Source organism: Ascaphus truei, chromosome 3, assembly GCF_040206685.1.
Source record: "Ascaphus truei isolate aAscTru1 chromosome 3, aAscTru1.hap1, whole genome shotgun sequence".
NCBI classification, from domain to species: domain Eukaryota; kingdom Metazoa; phylum Chordata; class Amphibia; order Anura; family Ascaphidae; genus Ascaphus; species Ascaphus truei.
The window spans coordinates 75,592,468-75,619,962 of record NC_134485.1 but is presented as its reverse complement, the minus strand read 5'-3'; the positions used below and the strand labels follow the sequence as shown (position 1 = coordinate 75,619,962).

General features: G+C 42.7%; 1 protein-coding gene across 4 annotated transcripts in view; it reads left to right on the top strand.

Moving 5' to 3' along the window:
• CUX1 (cut like homeobox 1) overlaps positions 1-27,495 on the top strand; it is a 315,247-nt gene that overhangs the window by 217,650 nt on the left and 70,102 nt on the right. For 3 of the 4 annotated variants that reach the window (XM_075594332.1, XM_075594333.1, XM_075594334.1), the window contains 2 exons: positions 285-450; positions 795-851. The exons of the other annotated variant lie outside the window; for it this stretch is intronic. In XM_075594332.1, coding sequence (XP_075450447.1) covers positions 285-450; positions 795-851 — 223 coding nt within the window. The remainder of the gene's footprint in view (positions 1-284; positions 451-794; positions 852-27,495) is intronic. 4 annotated transcript variants of the gene reach the window in all.

The window sequence follows — 27,495 nt, the reverse complement described above, 5'->3', positions numbered from 1 at the left end:
TTTTATGTGTTATATATGTATATAATATAACGTGCTTATAATAGTAGAAAATTATAGCTTATTCACCGCACCAAACGGGAAAAATAGTTTATTTTAGTTGCCCTGATCACACAAATTTGATACTCGTAATCAGTAAACAATTTAAAATACCAAATTGCACCAGATAAGTAGAGCTCTACATCTCAGAGGGACCTTTGTGCAAGGAATGTAAACCATGTTATTGGATTTAGCGCTGTAGTATTCGGATGACTCCTTACATGCCGTTTTTTGTTTTGCCGTGGCAGGTGTTGGGCCTATCACAGGGCAGTGTCAGTGACATGTTGTCACGACCGAAGCCGTGGAGCAAACTGACTCAGAAAGGCCGGGAACCATTTATTAGAATGCAGCTTTGGTTAAACGGTGAACTCGGCCAGAGTGTCCTGCATTCCCAAGGACAGCAGCAAGGACAAGGTACCGGAAATGCAGATAACTTCTGTCTTGTGAATCTTGTAAGTGTGTGCTGAATGGTTAGCATACCTGTTATTTTCGGGGCGTTTGGCAGCAAGTTCACAGTTACTATGGAAATAACCTTGGATGTTTCTTCCAGACAGAGATGACAAGGGACACTGCGGTGTTGAAATCTTGTAGTCGTTTTGTTGTGTGGAAAAATGTATTTGTTAGTTATGCTGTTGGCGGGCACTGCATACCATGTGTTTCAGTGCCCTGTGGCAAGGAAACGGCTGATGTACAGAGATGCTAATAGTGCTGATGTCTTTGCTACATCTTTTGCTGATCTGCCCTTGTTTTCATTTTAGCTCTGCCGTCTGCAACACCTCAGCAGGATCCTTTACAAGAAGGGTGCCCAAGTTCAGGTACTATATTATATGTATTGTTTGAAGATAACCTGGTGTTATATATTATAAAACTACAGTAACGAGACTCTTAACAGCAGTAACTATGATTTCTGCCAAGAGACACATTTTTCTCTCGGAGTGTAAATAATAAGATTACTCCATAATGAAAACAATGGGTTACGTACCATGAAGTCTACTTATATTTTGACTTGATGTGTAGTAAAAAATACCTAAGAGTCCATCTACAGTTCAGTCCCATTTTTATGGATGGTAAAAAGTGAATGTGTTTTGTACGGTGAAGGATAATCTCCCAGGATGGCAGTCATTTTCATTGCAATGGACTATGTTCCATATTTACGAAGCATTACGATGCCATAAGGCACCTTGCAACTCATTCAATTATTTACAAGCCATTCAATTGGCTGGGCCAGAAGGTGTCCTATGACATAGCACAGGGTAAATATTACCCTATATGGGAATTGTTTTAAAATTGCTGTACGTTTTTTTAAACTCTTGCATAATCTAAACTCGGTGACATTTTTTTCCCTGCTGTCACTTTACAGTGAAAATCAAGTCCCAAAATCATTTTGGCTAACGCCAGAGTTATATCTACTGCAGTGGTTTTTAACCTTTTTTGGTTAAGGAACCCTATAATTATATTGTGATATTCTGCGGAACCCCAACCCTCTCTAATAGTGTGTCTGAGATCAGATGCATTGTAAGGAACCTCAACCCTCTCTAATAGCACGTCTGAGATCAGATGCATTGTAAGGAACCCCAACACGCTCTAATAGTGTGTCTGAGATCAGATGCATTATGAGGAACCCAAACCCTCTCTAATAGTACATCTGAGATCAGATGCATTGTAAGGAACCTCAACCCTCTCTAATAGTGTGTCTGAGATCAGGTGCATTGTAAGGAACCCAAACCCTCTCTAATAGTACATCTGAGATCAGATGCATTGTAAGGAACCCCAACCCTCTCTAATAGCGCGTCTGAGATCAGATGCATTGTAAGGAACCCCAACCCTCTCTAATAGCGCGTCTGAGATCAGATGCATTGTAAATTCTTCTGTATTTGGTACAATTTCCAAATGACCTGAAAATTGTAGGGAACCCTTTAGGGATGCTCGCTGTTGAAAAACAATGTTCTAGAACCAAGAAGCTGAATACGGTAGTGTTTTTCTATTGCATTCTCCATGAATTTGCCACACTAGGCAGTTAACAGTATGTCAAATCTTTCAGTATGGGAAGAAAAGTTTGAGATCTTAGTAGTTTAGTAGACACTGGTTCCTTTGAAGGGGCAGGTACACACATTGGACCATTGCTGAGAAGTTAGGAGTAAAACCCCCAAGTGATGCTTCACTAAGATAAGTCCATATAAACATACATATAGAGACAGGTCTCAGCCTATGAAAAAATCCCAGACAGTATAATTAGATTTCAGAGGAGATGTCCCAATATGTCAATAAACATATTGAGTTCACTTTATATATTCATCAAGAACACCCACTTAGCCTGCAGGTTAACTAGCCCAATCCTTTAAGGCAGCGGTGCGCAAACTGTGGGGCGCGCCCCCTTTGGGGGGCGCAAGATTATGTAGGGGGGGCGCGGGATGCTTGCAGGGAAACCTGGGGGCGGACAGAGCTGTGCACGGGCGGCCAGAAGCTCCGTGCTGCTGCTTCTATGTGTCTGTGTCTTGCAGAGGGGGTGGGGCTTCTCTCTGCACACAGACAGCCCCTCCTTCTCTTCCTGTCTGCTTCCCGCACCAGTTTTCAGCAGCATGGGGGGTTGGGGGATCGGAGCATGTCGCCCCCCCAGGAGAAAGTGTGTGTGTATTTGTGAGTGTGTGTGTGTGTGTATTTGTATTTGTGTGTGTGTGTATTTGTGTGTGTGTGTGTGTATTTGTGTGTGTGTATTTGTGTGTGTGTGTGTGTGTGTGGGGGGGGGGGGATTGAGTGTGTGTGTGTGTGGGGGGGGGATTGAGTGTGTGTGTGTGGGGGGGGGGATTGAGTGTGTGTGGGGGGGGGGATTGAGTGTGTGGGGGGGGATTGAGTTTGTGTGTGTGGGGGGATTGAGTTTGTGTGTGTGTGGGGATTGAGTTTGTGTGTGTGGGGGGGGGATTGTGTGTGTGTGGGGATTGAGTTTGTGTGTGTGTGTGTGTGTGTGTGTGTGTGTGTGTGTGTGTGGGGATTGAGTTTGGGGGATTGTGTGTGTGTGTGTGTGTATGGGGGGATTGTGTGTGTGTGTGTGTGTGTGTGAGGATTGAGTGTGTGTGGGGGGGGGATTGTGTGTGTGTGTGGGGATTGAGTGTGTGTGTGGGGATTTGAGTGTGTGGGGATTGAGTTTGTGTGTGTGTGTGGGGGGGGGTTGTGTGTGGGGGGGGATTGAGTGTGTGTGTGGGGGGGGGGGATTGTGTGTGTGTGTGTGGGGGGGGATTGAGTGTGTGTGGGGATTGGGTGTGTGTGTGGGGGGGAATTGAGTGTGTGTGTGTGTGGGGGGATTGTGTGTTTGGGGGGATTGTGTGTGTGGGGGGGGATTGTGTGTGTGGGGATTGAGTGTGTGTGTGTGTGGGGGGGAATTGTGTGTGTGTGTGTGTGTGTGTGTGTGTGTGTGTGTGTGTGTGTGTGTGTGTGTGTGTGTGTGTGTGTGTGTGTGTGTGTGTGTGTGTGTGTGTGTGTGTGGATTGAGTGTGTGTGTGTGGGGGTGGATTGAGTGTGTGTGTGTGTGGGGGGGGGGGGGGGATTGAGTGTGTGTGTGTGTGTGTGTGGTGATTGATTGAGTTTATGTGGTGTGTGTGTGGTGATTGATTGAGTGTATGTGGTGAGTGTGTGTGTGTGGGGATTGATTGAGAGAGTGTGTGTTGTAATGCAGTGGTGCGCAAACTGGGGGGGCAATGAGGCGCAAGATTATTTAGGGGGCGCAGGCGGCGTGAGCCGAAAACTGGGTGCGCGGGCCGGCAGACGCTGTGCACGAGGGGCGGCCAAGAAGATGTGCATGGGCGGGCAGCCGAAGATGTGTGCGGGTGGCTGAACAGGATAGTGCAGGTGGCGGCAACGTGATGGTGTGTGAGCGCACGTGCAGGGGCTTCGGAGGTACGGGGAGGAGCACGCCCGAGCACGGTGAAGTCAAACGCCCCTCCTTCGGTGTCTGCCCTGCAATAGCGCTGTGTTCCTGCTCTCCTCTGCTGGCAACCTGCTTCGCTGCGATCCTCTGCAAGTGAGAGGGTAGGCTGCCACTATATCAATCATACTATGTACAGAAATAATGTAAAAAATAAGTGAAAACACAACATTGAAAACGGGAAAAAATAAATAATACTGTAGGTAGGAGTTTGGATGACAATGGGGATAGCAAGACAAAAAGCATGGAGGGGAAGGAAGAAAAAAAAAGGGGGGGGAGAGGGAAGGGAGGTAGCAAAGAGGTGGATGAATGCCCCCCCAAAGGATTGCCTTTGTGCACATACGCTCATACGCTCTCCCAAGCTTGGCGCTTGGGGAGACAAACAAATGTGCACTCAGCAGCAGATGTGCGCTCAGCAGCACTCAATACACACACACACACAGCCACACACACAGCCACACACACAGCCACACACACAGCCACACACACAAATGGCCCGATCCACGCGTGCAAAATTATGCAGGACACCCTGTGCTCATGCTTGGAGAGTTGGTGATGTCACCGCTCTCAGCGGCAGCGTGGACGCAGCCTAATTTTGCAAGCGCGAGCTGTTGAATTATGTAAGTATTTAAACATATTTGGATTTATATTGTATACCGTTTAATAAAGGGGTTTTTTTTTTTTTTTTCATGTGATTTTGATTACATCAGGCAGGGGGGGCCCGAGAAATTTTATGGATGAAAAGGGGGGCTCGGCATAAAAAGTTTGCTCACCCCTGCTTTAAGGCACAAAACTATTAACTCTGCAACATAATAGCATGGTGGTACACATTTGAGTGATACTTTGTATTAAAGGTTTTTACCTACTTCATTGTCGCGTGGATCCTCATGAACTGTCGACGTGCTCCTGCCGAAAGCGGGTTAATATGAGAAAAAGTTGTTAGGTGGTACATCTGCTTGTGGGTAAAAAATGGACTAGACTGCTATCTTCTAGTAGAAAAAACTATTTATTGGCACATTAAAAGCAGCAAGGGGGAAAAAAACTATTGCGCTTTTCACGCGAACAACTGCGCTTTATCAAAGAGTACACTTTTTGGACACTCAGAGTAAGAGCAAAGGACAGTATGTGACTGATGGGAGAAATAATTACTGCATGTTTTTTTCCAAAGGGCACAAAACTGACATTTTCATTTTACATGAGATTGTATATATGTAGTAAGGAGAATGAACCCCACAATGTCCGGTGCTCCACAACTACACACATGACTGGGCGTTGTATATATAAGCAATCTCTGACCAACACAATGGTGAAATGGCAACCTTGCTGACACTGAAGTAATATAAGAATAAATGTCATAAGAAGGACGGGATACAGACTAAATACCTGGGTGGTGGGGCTAATGAGCAGGGGATAGATAGAGACAAGATGAGAAGCAGTCGTGGGATGCCCCTCTCGTGTACTCACGGATATTATCACCTGCTGCCCTTACCCGACCTGGTGTCGTCACTGCCCGTCTAGTCCTGCCGGTAGCACCGCGCTTGTGGATGACGTCATTGCCTGGAGTAAGCTGCTGTGCTGGGACTGGTTACAGCGTACATGAGATTGTATGTTTTAGTTTCCATTGGTACAGTAGGTTGTTTAAAATGTTGTTGTTTTTTTTTTCTTTTTTTCCAAACTAGACTTATCTAGGTAGCCCACAGGGGACTGACCAGAGCAGGTAGAATGCATATGTGTGTAACGACACAATACAGTATATCATGAGAACAATGACCCCCAGTGCTGCAATCATAGTTCTTTTCACTTTGATCATATGAAGATTATCCTTGCATAGTAGGTACACTGTACAACTCACAGATACCTAACAAGCTCTGAGAAACCGCAAACATTACCACATAATAAATATATACAGTAACGTCTATTCATTTTTTATTTTATATATATATTATGTGGTAATGTTTAGGGTTTCTAAGAGCTTGTTGGGTATCTGTGTTTATTAACTATGTGCAGCTGGTCTCAGCTGTTTTTGGGAGGGCAGTGGCTCCTCCCCCCCAGGGTTTAAGCTCGCCCATCCCCACTTTCCAAGTTGGCAGCTCAGTTTCATTTTGCTGGGTTACGACAGATCCAATGCTGATCATTCTTCCTGTAATTATACAGGTAAATAAGAATTTTAACTCGGGTAGTGTTAGGACCTGCTAATAGTCATGCCTTGAAGTTGGCTAGCAGGCTTAAGACGCTTTGGCCAAAGGGTTGAACTAAATGACCCTTTTTCAAGAGAATGTATAGGTATTGCACTGTGTATTTTTGTCACATTGGAAGTAGCGTTGGGCATCTTTGCTTGTTTTTTGTTATACACTGTACAACTTGCACAAATTAGTGAGGATTCTGATTACTAATGTAATGAGGAAGGTTTTGTTGTGTTGAGTTAAAACTCAAATAAGAAGTTTGTAATTGTGAAGTGACCCCTACCTCAATGTCACTCATTGCCACAGCTCATTTACGATCTCTGATGCCAACATGTGCATACTCTCAAACTCTCCTTTCATACTGTAGTCCTGACAGTGAAGGGCATGTTAAGTTGGTAGCTTTAAACACACTTTAGTGAATAGCCATCTATATGGTATTTGTTACTCCATGACCTTGCTTTCAATGCCATCACTGCAAATCATAATGTTACTTGAACAGTTTTATATCTGGGACCTCTAGTAGTTATGCATATCAAGCTCAATAGAGATACGCACAGGAAGTATTTTATTTTGGTTAGTGCCCTTCAATTATTAAACTGGAGGTGGAAAACTGCATTTGAAGTTACAGCTGTGGGCGATCCCTAGGGATACTGTCTCTCTCCTTTGTGCGTCTATATTGTGAGCTATCATCCATCATGTCTAACCTCATGCTGCTTAGCAGAAGACAAGCCCATAGGAATCGGAAAGAAAGTGTTCTAGAACAAAAGACAACGGCTAATTAAAGAATGTTTTTTTCTCAAATCAGAACATACCTTGCATAATTGCTTGTGCATTAGTGACTTAAATGTCCACAATATGTTTGGACCTGCTTAAAATAATGTGCAACACAAACAAAGTCCTTTGTGTTAATGACATCACAAGGTAATTAATCTTCATGATCCCTTAGGATGAGCAAGTATGGAAAATCAGTCTGCAGAGAAACTCGCCCCATGAAGGTTGTCATTGTTGTCCAGTTAAACAGAGTCCATAACAAAGTACTTTTTCAGAACAAAGGTGCTTTTTTTCCCTTCTCTTTCTTTCAGTAGTGAATCAAAGTGGCAAAATATATTTTTCAATTGAAATGAAACTAAAGACATAACAAATAACGCCTGATGATTTTGCAAAGACAAAGTGCTCGCATGTTCAGTTCATTGTTTTCAAGTAGTTTTGAGTTTGAAAGATACTCTATTGCTATCAATATGTTCATTATGAGAGTTTTGTAAATAGGATGTCCATTTTTAAAATGTATATTCCATTATAGATTAGCCCAGCGGTGCGCAAAGTGGGGAGCGCGACCCCCAGGGGGGGCAGGAGATTTTGCTGGGGGGACGCGGGCAGTTGGAGAGGTCTCGCACTCTTCTCCCCCCCCCCCCTTCCCAAGGGCATTTAAATTAAATGCCGGGGGATTTATATTTATAATAATATTTTACCAGGAAGTAATACATTGAGAGTTACCTCTCGTTTTCAAGTATGTCCTGGGGGATCGCGTGAGGCCTCTGTAACTGTTTACTTACCGGGATTCAGTCGCTCTGTGACGCGTCGCCATGGCAACGCGGCATCATTTGACGTGACGTCGCAGGTCACGTGATGCGTTACGCCACATGACTCCGCAGCATCATCTGCCGCGGATGAAGGTCGGGGGGGGGGAGACGGGGCGCAGCACTAAAAGTTTGCGCTCCCCTGGATTAGCCTCTACTTTGAGAAGTGATTAAATATTCCTGTGGGTTCCAAAATATCTTGAAAAGGGTAATAATGGGGTTTTTCATGCTTTTAAGTACAAGCAACGCGCGCCTTAGCCTTCTAATGATTATTGTAACTATATGCAAGAGTAGTAGCTAATTGGACGTTAGTTAAAGTGTTTGGATATATTCGAGAGAGATTGAGACTAAAAGGGCTTTTGTGCATGAAAAGAAATGGCGTAGTGCAGTGGTGGCCTAAACCAGTCCTCGAGCCACCAACAGGCGAGGTTTTGGAGATACCCCTGCCTCAGCACAGGAGACTCGGTCATTATGACTGTGCCACTGATGGTGCCACCTGCGCTGAAGCAGGGCTATCCTTAAAACCTGACCTGTTCATGACCCTTGAGGACTGGAGTTGGCCACCCACGGCGTTGTGTGTGGAAGCGACGACAGGCCTGGCCTGTTTGTGTTTCCTACCAGTTCCCACTTCCCACGCTGCAAATTCAGCATTGTAGCCTCAACAGGAAATGTCAGCAGAAGCGTCTTAGTCTCAGATCCTGAACCTGACCGCAAGTGAGAAGATCATGTATCTTTCAACTTCTTACAGAAGGGATTTTGTGATGGTAACTCAGCTCCTTTATGTGTGAGAGTAGTAGACACTGACAGTGCAGAACCTACTGTATGTATATTCCCCTTTTAATGCAGGTTCTACCTTTTTTTAATATAGTAGATAAAAAAATGGTATTAAATAGTGGAGTGATGCAACAGGAAATCTAAAAGAAATTGACTGCCCTTTAAAATATCTATATGTATATATATATCTAAACGCTGTATGCTGGGCGATAATGGGGAAAGACAGGGTTGCAGACCTGTCTAAGACATGCAAATGAATATACAGTAATATTTACAGTTGCTTTATGCTTTACTGTGGAGGGTTTTTGTCACTTTTTTTACCCACCATAACCTTAATAATTGTGGTGATTATATATATCTATATATAGATATATATATATGTGTGGTTGCGTCCGGAGGGGCGTGCGGGGGCGCTGCGGCCTGTGAAGGGGCGACAGGGTTGCCGGCAGCTACCTTCGCAGGGAGCCACCATCGTGTCCGCGCATGCACGAGATAGTGCGCATGCGCAGAAGTAAGTTACGGAGGCCATTACCAGGATCGCGCAGGCGCATAGCGGCAGCCAATGCCAAGCAACTCTGCAGGGGAACTACAGTTCCCAGCAGCCACTGGGGCTGCAATACCACATGGCCCAGTACAGCCAATTACCCTCTTCCACACAATTGATACATTTGGCGCGCTGCGAGTCACGCCAATCGGAGCTGGGACACAGGGAGGGGAGGTTGTGTGTGCAGGTTGTCAGTGACCCCTGCACTAGGCCAGAGATCCCCTATAAGCCCCAGCCAAGCCCCGACTCCCCTGCAAGTTTGTGGCTGCTGCAGGGACAGGCCCGTTAAATAGGGACACTGCCCCTGTAGTGCCAAGTGTAAGGGACACAGCCAGGACGCGGCGGTGGACTGGCAATCTACTCTCTTCGAGGTGGGACCATCCAGCTGGACCCACCCCAAGCAGAGGCTTCATCGACGACAACGTCGCTAGATTAGCAGATCCCTTTTGCATTTCGGCCATACCCGGGTGCTGGAGCACCTGGGCAGGTACCTCACAACGTGCACCAACTATAACACTTTCAGTTACTGTGGACAGTGCTGTTGCACACATTGGGTGGGTTGGCTCTTGTGGACACCAGGGAGATTGGGTGCCCTTTGGGGGAACCCCATCAGGGTGTGGACACTGCAGTTGGAGGGCACTATGGGGTTACGGCCGTGCGAGACCTATATTGTATGTGGGATAGTGATCTAACCTAGTTTTATATACTAGTGTGTCTATTGTATTGGGTCCTGTGCAAGGGGTCACACACCCGGTAGCAGCCACATCTCCCATAGGGTGGGGGAAACAGCGCTACACGTATAAGCCTCATCAAATGTCCCTCAAGGCCTCCCAATTTCAGTTGTAGATTATGCTATGCTATGAAAAGCAGGTAATAACTTGTTTAAAAACTGCTCTGCTCACAGTTTTCTCCAGCTATTCAAAGTAATGCTCTATACACAGAGGAGAAAAAACTAGCATGGCTGTAAACAAATGCCTGGCGCAGATAGACTATTAACCACTTAATTGTTGACGTTGGTACATCCATTGGAAGCAAAACAAGATGCAAGCTTGCGTGCGTCGCCGTGCTATGCAAATGCACTGCTCTAAAGTTATTGAAACTTGGAAGAATTAAAGGATAAGTAGAATTAAATAGCAATTGTTTTTTTTAGTCCCCAACCGTGTGGTTCCTAATGCAAAAGCTTAGCTATCCACAAATCTTAAACATCCTGAAGCCTTAAAATGTAACACAGACGTTTTTCTGTTCTGGGACTCATTCGGATGGCTGAGCAGAGCGTCCTCCGTATCTGCTTATAGGAATCCAGCCATAAGGACGAGCAGTGTTTGCCATGCTGTGATGGCCTTTAAATCCACCACGTAAAAACCAGACATCTTACACAAGAAAGTCAGACTTATTGTTAGCGGCCGTTCCAATAATAATAATACAAATAATAATCTACAGTCCAATGTAGCAAAAACTGCTGCCTTAAAACCTGTAACATAACCAAAAATAATATTTTGGGCAAAGGTAGCTGGGAGAAAAAAAAGGAGGAGGGCAGTGTTGATTACTAAAAATGTAAAACGGAAGAGAAATCCATGGTGAACGCCTTAAGCTGCGTTAGTAGTGGGACTCTCGAGGGGCAACAAAAGATGTTATAATCAATTACCACATCATAACACTGATGTATGATAATTACGGAGTGTTCCTCCTGAGATAGTGCAGCATTTGGCTGGGATGCAATCCCTTCATGGTCCACTGCCTGATTAATATGCAAATAATAGGCTGATTGCATGATGAATGCAGAAAATGAGTTCGCTGATAACGTGAGCAGCGGAGCGAGCAGATGATAAATTACTTTTACTGACTGTCCTACATTAAGCACCCTTTCCCAACAATTTTATCGCAAATTGAATGAAGCAGTATGGATATTATAGGATTGTATAAAATAATGTACCTTAATAGCTGCTATAATATTGCTGGATATAATGTAAGTGGCATTTAGCTTCAGTGCTTCAACTTGTACGGAGTGGAGATTTTTTTGTATTCATTGCGGGCAATCTGTCTAAAAAGGTGAGAGAGGACACACCGTGGGAGATAGGCACGATTTGTTAGCCGTGGCCCCTCCTAATAAAAGTAATGCAATTATTAGCTGGGTTCAGCCGCACAGCAGGGCACATCCATTTAGAAGCTTGAAATATTCACACATTCAGGACAAACGCTGAATCAATAATGGTACTGTCCGCATTACAACATTTGCGGGAAGGAGTATGACTAGAAAGAGGTACTGTAAGGAGAAATACTATCAAATGCTCCTTTCTACGTTTGTTTGTTGTGGATTGGGATACAATGTCTTTCTTCTTATAGGCTGTGTGAAAAATACATATAGGTAAATGCACATAGTCAAATATAATTACATACCATGCTTATTGATTAATCCGGTGTAATCGAACAATAAATAATGTACACTTGTAGGTAGCATATACTTTGATGTCCACCATCGGAAGATGGCAGAGCAGGGTAATACATGAATGTAATCATAAATCTAACAAAATGATGGAATCTAAGAACCTGCACCCTGCACATCTGAACGTGTGTGTTGAGACCCACAGCTATTTCTTTAATTAAATATATAAGTTATATTCTGGAGAAACAGAAGACTTTTTTTGTTTGTTTGTTTTGTCTTTAATTTGTTGAAGCAGGGGGTCACCGGAGCTGAACCCCATTAGTTTCAGTTCAGAGGACGCGCTGCTTCCAGAGTTACTTACCTCCGAAGGTGCCGGGATCTCCTGCAGTTTTCTGAGATATTCTGAGTGATTGAAAATATAATAGAATTGTACAATTTGTACCAAGCAAATAGCTTCAGGTAAGCCTTACCCCCACCCCCACCCCCACCCACCCTGCACCCCTTTCACTGTCAAAACGGCACATTACCTATTGATCTTTCATCATTTTGATTGCTTCAGGTAACAAACCCACCAAGCAACTTACTACCCTACAGTAATATTATTAAGCAGTGCTATACGAGCCTACTGCTTTTCAGACGTATGTTTGTCCACGAGTGTTGTATGTTCAGTCACATAAGTCTTTGTGTTTGTTAATGTGACCCTTCTCTTGCGTTTAAAACCTGTCTCCGTACATATTGAACATTCTTTTATATGGTACCCACGTACACAGCGACACACGATTGACTACCTCTCACCAATTCACAAACATTTTACCAAACATTTTGACAGTTTTCAGATAAGAAAGATAATGAATCAAAGGAAATCTTGGCTCGTGGTGGCTTATTATTTATACAGCAAGAACTGCTTGTTTTTCTGGAGCTGGGCAGATTTGTTTTATCAGTGATGTATGGCATCAAACATGCCTTTTTAATGTTTTATTATGTTAATGGCTATTAAAAGATAGATGTTTTACGTACACTTTCATACTTGTACAGTAAATGAAACGTCCACGATGTTATGGAATATTTCTGCGTGTCCTTCATCAAAAGCATTAGAAAGGCTTTTGCAACCACAATGGCCTGGATACATCGTCGTCAAAATTGCGGAATGACATAAAAAGTGTTATTTTTATGGCGCAGTACATCAACGTTGCACCGCAATAACGCATATTTTACCGCGACCGATAAAAATATTGGGACCGGTATGAAAATTATTGGATAGCCCAGTTTTAGTCATGTTGATGCCATACATCAAGTCCCGATATTTATCGAAACTGCGGTGACGCGAATAAATATTGCTTCGTGCTGGCGCTAACCCTATCATTCCTGTGTATATAATGGCCATTATATACGCAGACAATATATTGTAAACCAGCATGAAATATGTGATAAAAGTATATGAAGTACTACATGTTACAGTACATATTAACTCCTTAGTAGTCCAAGAGGTCAGCTAGTCCTGGTTTCCTATGACTAACTGACCATTAAGGGCTACAAAATGGGTTAATATTAACATTAAACTACACTACCTAACCCCCTTCTGGCAAACAAGTGGTAGACCCCTACAACAACACCCCCTTTACCCAGGGGGTTAACCACCCTCCCTGGGGCAACTACCCCCATAACCATCACACCCCCCCAACAAAGTAACCTCACCACCTCTAGACTAATTGACAATAGCCCTATTCGCCAAATATGGCTAATAGGACTTTTGGACATAAAAAAAAGACCTATTAAATAAAAAAGTACATTACAAATAATTAAAACATGCATTTCCCCCTCTCAATGGGGCCCTAGATAGCCACTTTGGAAAACACTGGTGATCTGTTAAAAAACTGGTGTTACTTACCCCACACTGGAGCTGGGTGAAGGCCGTCCTCATCTTCAGGGCTGAAACCCCCTGTGACCAATGCGGTCAACACCCAACCATTAAAAAAATCTATAAAGCAAGCCAAGGACCAATGGCCATAAAAAAAGGAATCTGAAGCCGATGGCATAAACAAAAAACAAAACACAACCATAAAAAATAATCCAAGGCCCTCCACGGCTGCAACATGGGATTCTCAACTTGACCTGAAGCCCTTGATCCTCTGTTGCTTGAAGAATCTTCATTGGTGAGTATTTCGTCTTTTCCACTTAAAAACGTGTTCTTTCTTCTGTTATCTTCAGCCACAGGATGTGGCCCCTTTGAAGACATGGCTTGGTTGGCCAACTGAGTAATCAAGAGTCAGGGCTTTTGAAAAGTGAAATGCTGATTTTATCAGCTAAATGAAAGGGGATAATTAGAATCAGGTGACTAAATAATTATGTAGATCTTCAGGTGTGAGTTTGGTAGGCCCCACCCTATATAAAGATCAGAAACTTTGTGAGTTTGGTCTTCACCAAACAGGTGTGTGGAAACATGTCATGCCACGATCAAAAGAAATCTCTGAGGACCTCAGGCAGTTATTGATGCTCATCAGTCTGGAAAGGGTTATTAAACCATTTCTAAGGATTTGGGGCTCAACCAATCCACTGTCAGACAGTCTACAAATGGAGAATGTTTAAGACCACAGTCACTCTATCCAGGAGTGGTCGTCCTACCAAAATCTCTCCAAGAACAAACCAGCAAATCACCCAGGAAGTCACAAAGAACCCCAGAGTAACATCCAAGGATCTGCGATCTGCAGGCCTCTCTCGCCTTGGCTAATGTAAGTGTTCACGACTCCACTATCAGAAAAAGACTGAATAAGAACAAAAGAAACATTGCTGTCCATCTGAAGTTTGCCAAAGAGCACATAGATGATACAAAAGAATTCAGGAACAGTGCTCTCTGGAAAGACGAGTCAAAGGTAGAACTTTTTGGCCTCAATAAGAAATATTATGTTTGTCAAAAAACAAAACTATGTTAGAACAGAAAAACCTCATCCCAACCGTCAAGCATGAGGGTGGGAGTGTGATGGTTTGGGGCTGCTTTGCTGCTTCAGGACCTAGATGGCTTGCCATCATTGACACAACCATGAATTCGGCATTGTATCAGAAGATTCTAGTGGAGAATGTCAGGCCATCAGTCCGTGAGTTGAAGCTGAACTGAAAGTGGATCATGCAGCAAGACAATGCTCCTAAACATACAAGCAGATCTAAAAAAAATGTCTGCAGAAGAAGAAATTCCGCATTTTAGAATGGCCTAATCAACGTCCGGACCTAAGACCCATTGAAATGTTGTGACAGGACCTGAAGCGAGTTGAAGCAGTTGTGTAAGGAAGAATGAGCCAAAATTCCTCAAAATCGATGTGAGAAACTGACCAGCAGTTTCAGGAAACGCTTAGTAGAAGTCATTGCTGCTCAAGGGGGTGCCACCAGGTACTGAATCTAAAGGTTCACATACTTTTTCACACATGGCTATTGAATGTTTAATCATTTGGGGATAAATAAATGTTGAAAAAGTATAATATGTTTGATCAGGCTATTTTTATCTATTATTAGGACTTAGATTAAGATCTAATAACATTTTAGGTTTTAAATATCTGAAAATTCTAAGCGGTTCACAAAGTTTTTCTTGCGCGCGCGTGTGTGTGTGTGACCCCCTGTGTCTGCTATCAGCACAGGACATGGCCCCTTTAAGAATTACATTCCACTGGACCATGTGACTGTGCTTAGCCAGTGGAATAACAGTTGGAAGGGAGCTGAGGGAGTGAGGGTGTGCAGGCCCATCCTGCAGAGATTCCATGCAGGACCCCTAAGAGAGAGAGAACTGCAGAGAGAGAGCGAGAGAGTTGCCCCACTGGACCAGTGTATGCAGCAGGTCCCAGCAGAGACCAGGACCTGACAGTGTAGACTGAAGCAGGAAGACAGAGGCTACTACAGAGAGAGATTAGGGGGCCCAGCTGTGCAGAAATTACACCAGGTTGGAGTGGGTGAGCTAACCCACAAAAGATATAAATTGCAGTTATATTGCCATCACAGTTTGATCTTTTTGAAGCACCAGTCCTGCAACACACACACACAGTTTTATGAGCTCCAACGAGTGTGCTAGCACATCAGGATCTACAGGCCAGTACCCCATGATTGGGAGGCCAAAGATAAGTTATTATTTGTTTGCGCAGCGTTCGCACTGTTGGTATAGTTTGTTTAAGTATATATGTGTTTGGAGTGATTCTGAGATTAAGAGTCACCGTACTGATTCATATGAGAATTGTAACACTACAAATTATAGCTATATGAGTATAGTACCCTTGAACGTAATTTCTGCTCCTTCCTCCGAGGCCCTATTACAAGCGGTGGGACAAGTACTAGACAAGAGTCATGAAACCCATCAGTGAGACTAGCCCCTACTAAGGACATTCTCTGGGGTGAAGCCTATCCCTTTAGGGGGGGATGATTTTGAAAATTGGATGGACACTGCTACCCAAATGGTGCGTGACTGGCTGTGTTCTGATGGCGAGAAGCGAAAAATGATTACAGAGAGTCTGAGAGGCCCAGCATTAAATGCCATAAAGGCTTACCATGTGCGTTCCTCAGAGGTGACAGTAACCAATTATCTAGATGTACTGGAAAGTGCTTATGGGACCACAGAGAGTGCTGATGATTTGTACTATAAGTTTAGGAATTCTCTACAACTGGATGGGGAAAAGTTCTCTGAGTACCTGCATAGAATAGAGAAGCTACTATTTCGCGTGGTATTAAGGGGAAGAATTGAAGCTGATCAGGCCGACAAAGAGACACTAGAACAAGTCGATCGGGGTGCATTATTGGACGATTTAACCGTGATACGACTACAGATTAGAGACAGGAAAGAGGATCCTCCCATGTTTGAACAGCTTATCCAGAAGTGCGTGTGGAAGAGGACAAGAAAGAGACCCGAGCGGCACGTAGAACTACAACAACCCAAGCCAGGGTAGCTGTCTCAATTTCAAAATTCAAGAGCTAACGGCGCAACTGAACACATTGATGATGGCTGCGGCATCCAAAAAGAAGGCCTCAGTGGGTACTCTTCCGGTTACGCCCCGGACCTATGATCAGGTGTCGGTTCCCTAAAAATCGAGATTTGGGTTGTTTCCAGTGTGGGGAACATGGACATCGGGCTTTGTACTACAAGGCACCAAAGGCAAGAGAAGCCTTCAAGAAGCATGGAAACGACAGAGGGACCTGGTAAGGTAGCATGCCAGGCCCCAAGCGAAGGGATGCTCCATGACTAACATACCTACGAGCATCTGCCAATTGGGATTCTTGGCCCTTCTGCCCAAGTGATGGCGTCTATTGAAGGAAAACCATGCAAGGTTCTTCTGGATAGTGGATCGCAAGTGTCTATAATCTTCCAATCATGGTTAAACCGACGTCTGCGACACCTGCCACACAATAACAACTTGCTGGAAAACCATGCCTTATGGGGTAGTAGAGAAGCTAGAAGGACTGCCCGTCTATCGAGTGAGGCCTACAAAGGGAAATGGGCCCACAAAGAATCTACATAGAAACCACCACCTGCCAATAGGTCAGTTAGTGCGCTGCCCTGAGAGAAAACATTCCAAGAGAAGACCATAGGCCCGAGAGAAGTGATCGATTGAACAGAGGACATGGTTCTGGTACAAATCCAGTTAGTCAGGGTTGGCAAGACAGTGATGAGGAGTCCGAAGAAGAGGAGGGGTACCCCGGGGAAGGAATGTTAAGGCACTTGGCAAATATTTTGAACAGGGAAGAACTGCCTGCCCCTCAACCGGCTCCCCAAATTCAATCAGTAGGATCTCAGGATTTAGAAAAAACTGTTATTCTTGAACTGGATCCCAGAGCAGAGGAATTTACTCCCATAGGTCCTGATGAATCTGTGATAGATGACTGTGAGTCTTCCCCTAGTGCAGGGCTCGCAATATCTGAGTCACCGGTACCATATGAGTCCACTAAGGTGGAAAGGGAAGTAGACATCATACCACCGGTATTAGCCTCACATCCTAAGAGGGAGACTAGACCCCCATGAGACTGACCTATGACTTACCAGGAGTTTCTACTGAGGTCCCTATGGTTAGTACTGTTCGATGGGTAGTACCCATGACTGGAAATAGGAGATGTTGGGGAATGTAGAACATTCTGGGCTAACAAGAATGCTATCTGTCAAAAGTGTTTGAGTGTCGGATCTACTGTACCTATGGTTATGTACCTAGAGAGGAGTTAATTGTTAGATGTGTAAATGTATTGTTGGTTTATCCTGGTTGATGGGGACATCAACATTTTAGCAGGAGGGGGATGTAATCCCCTGTGTCTGCTATCAGAACATGGCCCCTTTAAGAATTACATTCCACTGGATCATGTGACTGTGCTTAGCCAGTGGAATGACAGTTGGAAAGGGAGCTGAGGGAGTGAGGGTGTACAGGCCCATCCGGCACAGAGTCCATGCAGGACCCCCTAAGAGAGAGGGAACTACAGAGAGAGAGAATTGCCCCACTGGACCAGTGCATGCAGCAGGGCCCAGCAGAGACCAGGACTTGACAGTGTAGAGGGAAGCAGGCAGACAGAGAGAGATTAGGGAACCCAGCTGTGCAGAAATTACACTAGGTTGTTCTGGGTGAGCTAACCCACAAAGCATATAAACTGCAGTTATATTGCCATCACAGTTTGATCTTTGTGAAGCACCAGGCCTGCAACACACACACACACAGTTTATTTGCTCCAACGACTGTACTAGCACACCAGGATATACAGGCCAGTATCCCATGATTTGGGAGGCCGGACAGAGATAAAAGTTATTTTTTGTTTGCGCAGCGTTCGCACTGTTGGTGTATTTTAAGTATATATATGTATGGAGTGATTCTGAGATTAAGAGTCACCATACTGGTTCATATGAGATATGTAACACCACAAAGTATTGCTGTAAGAGAATATAAAGCTTGTGATAATTCATTACCACTATGTTGTGTCTAGTCACTACAGTCTCACACAACATGTACCACACACCTTAGCGATAGGCCATATAATCTGAGGTAAAATAAAGAGGGGTTACATGTATGTATATCAAACTCTTGTATCCTTTCTGGCAAAGTCACTCCAAGAAGAAAAAAGTAGGATCAAAAAAAAATATATATATATTATAATATATATATATATATATATAGAATAAATGAGTTCTTCAGTATTAGGTGATACCTTTTTTATTGGACTAACAATTTATGTCATAGGACAAGCTTTCGAGAGTTCTCCTCTCTTCTTCAGGTCAAGCAATACTAATATACAAAGGATTCAATGGCTAATACAGTGTAGAGAGAGGGGAAAAAAAACAGATATTTACTGTAGATAAGGTAGGGTGTTAAGTGTTTGAAGCCAGGGGACAGTGTCAAAGAAAGGTGGGGAGTGGAAGGGATGCTGGGGGGGAGAGAAAGTGTGGATTTTTTTTTCCCCTCTCTCTACACTGTATTAGCCATTGAATCCTTTGTATATCAGTATTGCCTGACCTGAAGAAGAGAGGAGAACTCTCGAAAGCTTGTCCTATGACATAAATTTTTAGTCCAATAAAAAAGGTATCACCTAATACTGAAGAACTAATTTATTCTGCACTATCGCAACTGGACTAACACGGCTATTTTCTGCTCTATATATACAGATAACATTCCAAGAGACACTGTTTTTAAGTATACCTTTTGCTTCATTCATTGTAACATCGCCGGAAGAAGAGATCAGTGTATCTCGAAAGCTCGCACAAATAAAAGCATTTCGTTAGCCACAGAACGGTAGCATCTATTTATTTTTTGATTATTGAAGCTCGGCTAACACGGTACTGATACCTCTACATATATATATATATATATATATATATATATATGTATATATGAGAGAGAGCCTACATGTATAAAAGAAACTTTGACAACCATAAATAATACAAGCTTAACAATGACAGAACTGAGTGTAAACAAACCACTTGGTAGGGTGGATGGGAGACTACAAACAGTAAGGTTTCAGATTAATTTTACTATCCAATCCAAGCCTTTATATACTTTGTCCCCTTCCCACCTTAACCCCAATTGCAATTCACTGCCAAACACTTCAACAGGAATAACCAGCCAAGTGCCCCTCACATGACCAGTCAATCAATAACAACCCAAGAACGAGAATGGAGATGAGGAGGGGGGTTTCTTCAGCACGTTCAGCTATCAATAATCATTTAATCTTTCTTAATAGACAGACAGGAGAAATAAATCTCCCAATGTAGAGCTCTAGAAGAGTGAAAAATAATGGCATGAAAAAGTACATAAATGATGCAATGAAGTATAATAAATTCAGATCCACAATGTCCTCCCAGATGTCGATCCTAGGGGTGCTCCTAATACAGGCATAAACCAATAATATGAATGGGGTAAGTCAGGGCCGCCCGTGTGGATCAACCCGACCCCTAACTTATTGGTATAACAATGTCCTGGAGCTGGATCACAGAGTAAGACAATAGAGTATTAAAGCTAACATGCTAACACTGACAGCGCCTCGCGATCCTAGTATCGCGAGAACACGGCCATGTGACGTGTGGGGGCGGGCGTTCAGTCCACTGCTGCCATATATGCCGGCGTCTTTATGGAAGCTATTACTCTCTGACAAAGTACCCGAGAGGTACGAAACGCGTCAGAGTGCGCCTCCGCGAGGTGCCCGCTATTTTTGTACATGTCCAGCTACTAATAAATCATCATTTTTAGTGACCCAGCAGCATCAGCTCTTCATTTGGCATTTCCACTGCTGCAGTGCTTGGCGCTTTCCCCCTGCTGGGGATTCCTTTTCCTGAATCTTTATTTATAGTCTGTTTCCTCTTAAAAGCCCTAGTTGCTGTGAGTTTCACCATTTCTCAAGTTTCTTTCGTGACCTAACTTACACTTTGCAGAGATGCAACTGTAACGGTGTTTCCCCCCCCCCCCACCCCCCCACCCAATCTCACATTGGCCCGTTACGTGAGGAAACTGCCCCATGTTACATGTACTATAGTGTGGTGCACCTGCTGGCTTACAGAACTCCTGAGTCTTCCGCGGTGATATGGGGAAATACATCAGGACTGGCTCGTGAGGTAATGCTGAGAACGACTCACTTCTGGTACAGCGCCTCCATCTATTCCAGGTCCCCACGACAGCAGGGAGGAGTCTCTGAAAGAGAACCTCTGGGTGCATCTTCTCCCTGAATGACTCCACTCTCAGGCAAGAAGGTTCTTTCAAATTGAACATTCTTTATTGTCATCTTTCGTGGCAGACTGCCCATCATTGCGGCCAGTCTCTAGCCGCTCATCATAAAGGTTGCCCACCTCAAGGAAGTCCCTGGACACCACTCCTAGTCAGGGCCCTAGAAGCTGTCCTTGCTCTTCCCTTACTCTCTAATAGAGTAAGGAGAATAGTCTGCCCACCTCTCCCCTAGGGGAGGGCCACAATCCTTGCCAGAGCCCTAGCAATGTGTTGGATCAGACATTCTCGTTCAAGTGGGATGAGACACTCACACACACTAAATTCAGGCAGTGTTGCATATTATATAGCTCCAGTAGACACCACCCCTGTGTCACTGTAATTGGACACAGAGCATGACGTCAATTCCTTCACTACACAATACACATCACAGGGGATGAGGGCAAACCTCATGATTACTCCTGGCAAACCTGCCCTTTTAACAGGGATTATTGCACAGGAAGAGAGAGGCATGTAACCCCAAAATTACACAGGGCTACACAATATTTTCAGCATAATGTATTTAAATATACTGTATGTCCTTCCCTACCTGCAGTGCAAGCACATTAACCCATAACATTAAAATTTTGCTGCGATTCATTATAGACCCCTCTGGCAATGGCTTAATATTTAGAGCAAGCACATAGAAGCAAGCCCTAATCTTACGTTAAACCTGGCATATTATTAACATTTATCTGTGCATTTCATTTGTATACACGGTTTATTAATGGGGGAGATTTTTTTATTGTTTCGGTCAATAAAAACTTGAAATATTATAAAACATGGAAATATTGCATCATTTGCAATGGAAACTGTTAGTCCTTGGAGGCAAAACAAGGTTAGGGATATAACCAAGATAAGCAAGATAAATTCTAGCGGTAGGCTGGAGCGAAACTAAACACTGAATTTCATTATATCAGATCCTGTAAACACTTTCCACTCAATTGTATTTTTCTGGATTCCCCACTCACCTGTGTGTATGCTAAATAAATAGTTGCCACGTGATGGCTGATAATGGGTTAGTTGACCTCAATCTTTTGGCATGGGTACAATAATGATCTCCATGTTCTGTTTATATACAAATGTGTTTCTGGAAATTGATCACACCATTTATTACGCATGGAGGTGCTTTGGTCACTAGCTTGTGTGTCACGGGGCACGCGCAATGACAGCAAGTGGCTGCCGAATAATGAATAGCATCTAGTACAGATCCTCGTCACCACATTCATCACCTTTCGAAGCATGCATTGTAAATAAGAATAACAAGCACACAGGGTTGCCCTGAAAGATAGTTCTGTGTATATTATACAAACATTGATTAGGCGCATGGTCAGTAGCTGTAAACTGTGGACTGAAGCAGACAATGTGCTTGCCTTAGATTTGGCAAATATGTCTTGAATTTAGGAACAGTTTTTTTGCGGGGGAGTCTCTGTGTGCTACTATTAAACATATTCAGCCAGTTCCAATTAAGAATAGATCTTTAGCTTCGAAACCCAGTTAATGAGATCATTATGATGCAGGACATACTTACTGACACCAAATTGCAAATAACTACTGTACATTATTGAAAATATTGCCTAGCCACCAATATAGCCTAAATATTCCTACATAGGGAAAGTGTGATACATATGTCTGATAATTATGGAATGTTTCACATCTTTATGTTGTGTATAACCATAAAGGGTTGTTGACGGGTTGGGTAGTCTTTGGTTTGAGCACAATATTAGCAGTGTTTCTAGACTTGAGTATTTCCCATCGTTTGTACTAGGAGCAGGCAAAGCTGCGTGAAGAATCGTCACCCTCCTCCTTTATTTTTTAAGTAAATACAGGCCTCCACTTAAGGGGGGGCATCGCAATACTTTACAGTCAGTTTGATAACAAATACAATTAAATACCATTATTTTGTTACATGAGACAGACAGGGTGCCTTAAAGCTGCAATTCAAGCAATATCGTACATGTGTTTTTTTTTTTTTAATAAATCAGTTACTGTACTAAGAAAATACTTGTAGCATTTTTTTGTTTTTTTTAAAACAATTTTTAATGTATTTTAATGTAACCAGCATTTTTGTTTCTATAGCAACCATTTACAAAGTCACATCCCCTTCCTCTTCTGAGACAGGCTCTGGCACCACCCCTTTTGCCCTCTCTCCAGCAGTACACAAATTGTATCTAGTGCCTGCCTGGTCACATGATCTTCCACACAGAACGTTGCACCCTGGGTACTCTTTTGCAGCACTAACAGTGATTTAAAGAACTCCCGAGCCGAATATTCAGTGAAAGTTATCCTTTCCAAAAAGTGGACAAAGCCTTCAGCTTGAACCCAGCTCCTCCTCCTCTATCTCAGATTAGATAGCAGAGCAGGTACTTATAAACCATACAGCTCTGCTCAGAGGTAGATAATACCCCCTCTTTTTTACATTCACTACACCTAGGAGCACCGGCTTAATTTTTTGCTCCATCTGTGCTTTATTTTAACTATACCTATTAAAATGTGTATATTTAGTTGATACATACTACTCATTTACTGTGGCGGTGTGCACTACATTGGTATCTCTGCACCCTCTTGTACAACACTACATAAGAGTAAGGCTGCGCTTATAGTGATGGCGACAGCGACGCAACGTTGCGTCAAAACAAATACATTGCCGCCGTCGCGTGCGCTTATAGTAAGGATGGCGCGGTGGCTTGGTCACGATCGCTGGAAGTCATCTCAATTTGATTTTTCCAGCGACTGCAGCCAGACGTCACCGGCAGTATAAGCGCAGCCTTAAAGGTCTAACTTGATTACCTGCATTGCCAGAGGGTTTTTGCAAGGCACTGTCCAAAGTATGGTAGCCATCACTGGCCCCGATTCAGGAAAAGGTGCTAAACTGTACGCCCATTCACATGAATGGACACTGAGGTCCGCTAAAGCTTGGTACCCTTTTGTGGACCTGGGCCCCTTGTGTTTAAAAGGGATTAAAGTTGCTCATCTATAGGGAAAAGAAGATTGGGGAGCTGGAAATGTATTTAGGCTAACACTATTTATGCACTGTGGCATTTTGTGAGGGAGGGAATTCTATAATCAAACACCGACATCCTAAACCCATTACAAACTGGAGTCCCCACAAGAAAGCAGTGGAAGTACTGCACAGCCCTGGGAGCTGCATAATTATACCATTCCATGTCTCCTTTGTGTCAACATATGGTAGAGGGGTTCTGAAGTTTTTTCATAATATATGATATAATATATGTATTATTATTATTATCCGGCTTATTTGAAGTTACACTTTCCAGTTTTAACAAGATTAAAAGAAAACTTGAGCCACACAGTTTTGCGCTAAGCAACTTGAGCATGTTTTTTATGCTACAGTAAGTGGTTTTTGGTGGTTGAGGAAAGCCTTACTATTAGCATCAGAATGTTATTTTGGTGCTTAACCCCAAAAGCTCACTCATTTGGGTCCACAGACCTTGTCAACTCTGCACTTGGGACTGCAATCATTATCTTGAAATACTTTTATATGTTGTGCTAGCCATGTACAAGGCACTGTTTAAAAAATTAAAAAGTAAATATAATATGTCATACAGCAGATTAATGATCGTACAGAAGAACATCAAGAATACTGTAGCCGTAAACACAGAGATATGGGGGAAACACCCAGTCTAAGGGAACAGATTGATTTCATTTTTAAGTTTAACCACAGACTACTGCACAATGAATTACAAAGTTTAATTTCATATAAAAGCACATACTTATATTAATATTCAAAGTTACGGCATGGCATATTTGTAAAAATATATATATATATATATATATATATATTTTACATCTCTAAAATTGTATTTTGGCTGTGGCAAGCTGTATTATTTATTTATTTATATGTTAAATAAGAGCTGCTTGTACTTATATATGCGTATACTGTACATATATTTCCCTGGTTATGCTGCATTATTAAATAAGGTTAAACTTGTGTTCTATGGGATAAGTTTTTTGGGGGGGGAAAGGTTGCACACAGGAAATTTACATCACCCAAGTATCCCTATATTAAACCAAAACAAAACTACTTCTGTCACCTACGTAATCTTTGTGTTGTCATTTGATTAATGTACCACTTATAGAGTGGTGAAAAATATGGGTAATGCTTTTGCAACATTAATAAATGTATTCCCTTATATGTTCGTCGTGACAAAAATCCATTTGTTTCTTTGCAACGGTGATGGATTGAGGTTACGGGTGTATATTTGCCAACCGTGTTCAATTACAGAAGATAACGTATACATTGAAAACACATTAAAAACATCACTGCTAACCTGATCCTTACTCTGTATTTCTAATATCCATTGATGCTTTGTTCAATAGTAGTATTTTATACATAGTGTGTGTTCTGTCAATCTGCTACTTAAATAAAGTTATTTATTATAGCTTTTGACTTTACACTGGGGACAACATAGCCCTTATCAGAGCCTCAAAGATGGCAAATAGTAAATATTTTCTACACTAGCAACTGCAGATGGAAATAGAAAAGGCACGGACAGCAATGCAATAAGAACATTTGGTTTATGCTGTCCCAGCTGTGCACCCATATATAGAATGGTGAAAATAAAAATATTCATGTATGCATGTCCATTTGTGTTCCTGAACAATGCTCTTTGTGTCTGATTAGGTGCCCTGGGAAAATCCATTTTTGACCCATTAACCTTCGTTTAGTATAGAACCTTGGAACTAGCCTCCATATCTCTGTAACAAAGCGTCTTTTGTTCACACCATAATATGTGCTTGAATTTAAGTAGCCATCGATCACGGAGAATTTAGACAGGTTGAAGCCCCTTCTTTCTTCGTCAGTATTTAAATACTTAGCGCAGCATTTTGTGTATGCGTTATCCATGGAAAACATACAAAATATTGGTCAGTAGGGGCTCCTATTTAAACCTTTTCTAAAACATCTAATAATTATTTTTCAAAAAAGTTTTGGGTCTGTACCTGTGCAAAAACACTGAATATGAACATGCTGCTTATAGTAATGCCTGCTAATTCCCAAACACCTGCATTGAAATCCTCACTGCGGAGGACTGCACTGTTGGCTATTACTTTGGGCTGCAGGGTAACAAGATGGCTGCCATAGAAATGTATTATGACAGCCTTGCAATGTGGGTTTGTTATCTGAAGCGTAACATTGCATTATGCTAGGGACACTGATCTCAATGGGACTTGATGTAAATAAAGATGCCCATTGTAAGATAATCCCATCCTTGCTCATTCTAAGTATAACAAGCTGCTCTTAAAACCCAAGTGCTGGTAGTAAGTGGTTGTATATTAGACAGAGGTGAGTTAACTCCAAAGGGGTACATTCTGTATACTCCGAAGCGGCCATTCTGTCCGTTTTTAGCCGAATATCCCTGTTGAATAAATGGAGATTTTCAGCCGAACGCGGCCTGAGCTGCCACTTCAGAGTATATAGAATTTACCCCCAAAGTGTCAATTCAGTGACCTTGGGCAAGTTATTTTGTCTGTCTGCCCCTCATTGTCCCGCAGGGACTGTGTGAACACTTATAAGTAGGTATTCGTCATGCTTGTACATTTGAACATGCGCAGCACTGTGTGCAATGGTAGTGCTATATAAAATCAAACTATTTTTAGTGTTGCCGTACCATTGTTAGAGTGTAAAAGAAGAGTATCAGACCAACCATCAGATAAATAATGTTTGGGTTCTTGTCAAAATGTCAGAGAGCACCCTGCCATTTCATTTCAGCAACGTGTCCTTCCGAATGCACAGTGCGCCTTATGGCATGCTAGCAGTAAAAATGTCACTTACAATAATTACTTTTTGGTGAAAATGCTTGCTGACTTCCTACCTTCAAGCTGTTTTTTACACAGCAGGGAGATAATAAGAAATGACTTTACCCTGACTGCTCAAATAAACACTAAATGGAATTTAGGTTATTATTACCAAAGATAGAGGGCTGTATTTGGAAATTTAAATGGGGGCTCAGAAAAATGGGAGATTTTTCTGTAAAATTTATTTTATAGTGCATATGATTTCCCCCCACAATCCAGTACGTCAAGGCAGCCTGCTGTCTGCCTGCTGTCTGCAGAATACTACTGTTTAAGAGGCTTTAGCTTTCAGATGTCTTTTTGGCAGGATCAGCATTTTTAATGCTAATTATATATCTTATACTGACGAACTAATGATATTTTATTGTGTGATGGAGCACAGAGGTAAGGATGGGGGTTGTAGGCACCGACACAGCCTCCCCTAGATCACATACATAGGTGGCTGTAGTTCACTTGAAGTCCTTCATGGTTTCCCAACATGACTGGTCCCTCTGGCACTGAAAATGATGGCGTTTTGAACACGAATCTTTCTGCTTAAATGCATCAAATTGTCTCCCTCTGTTTAACCGTCCCTGTGCCGGCTTGTGATTTTGGAAAGGTTTGAGCAATGGGGGGAGATAGAGAGGCATTACGGTTTTCTTTTCTTTTTATACGCCTCTAAAATCCACAATAAGTCGGAGTTGTCTTAAACGTCAGAGCAAACAGATCAATGTCAGATGTAAAAATACTGGATTAACAAATTTCTTATTATCTCTGCTGTAGGGCAAAGTCGCTCTGTGGATAATTAAAAATATCCGAAAGATTGAAAATAGTGTTAGCAATATGTTACTGCAGTGGCAATACAGGGAAATCAGATCAGATTTGGAACCTGTTCTGTCTCATTTTGTGCTTTCTAATTAAAGATATGTTAATTGTCTCCAAAGCCTACTGTGCAAGTCTACGTAGCATAGCAATATATATCATGCAATGTACAATCAAGTTATAATTGTAAGTAAGTTGGTGGAACTTTCAAATGTGTATGGTCCTGGTAGTGAGTCATGTTGACGTTAACTGATCTCACTAGTGAACAGT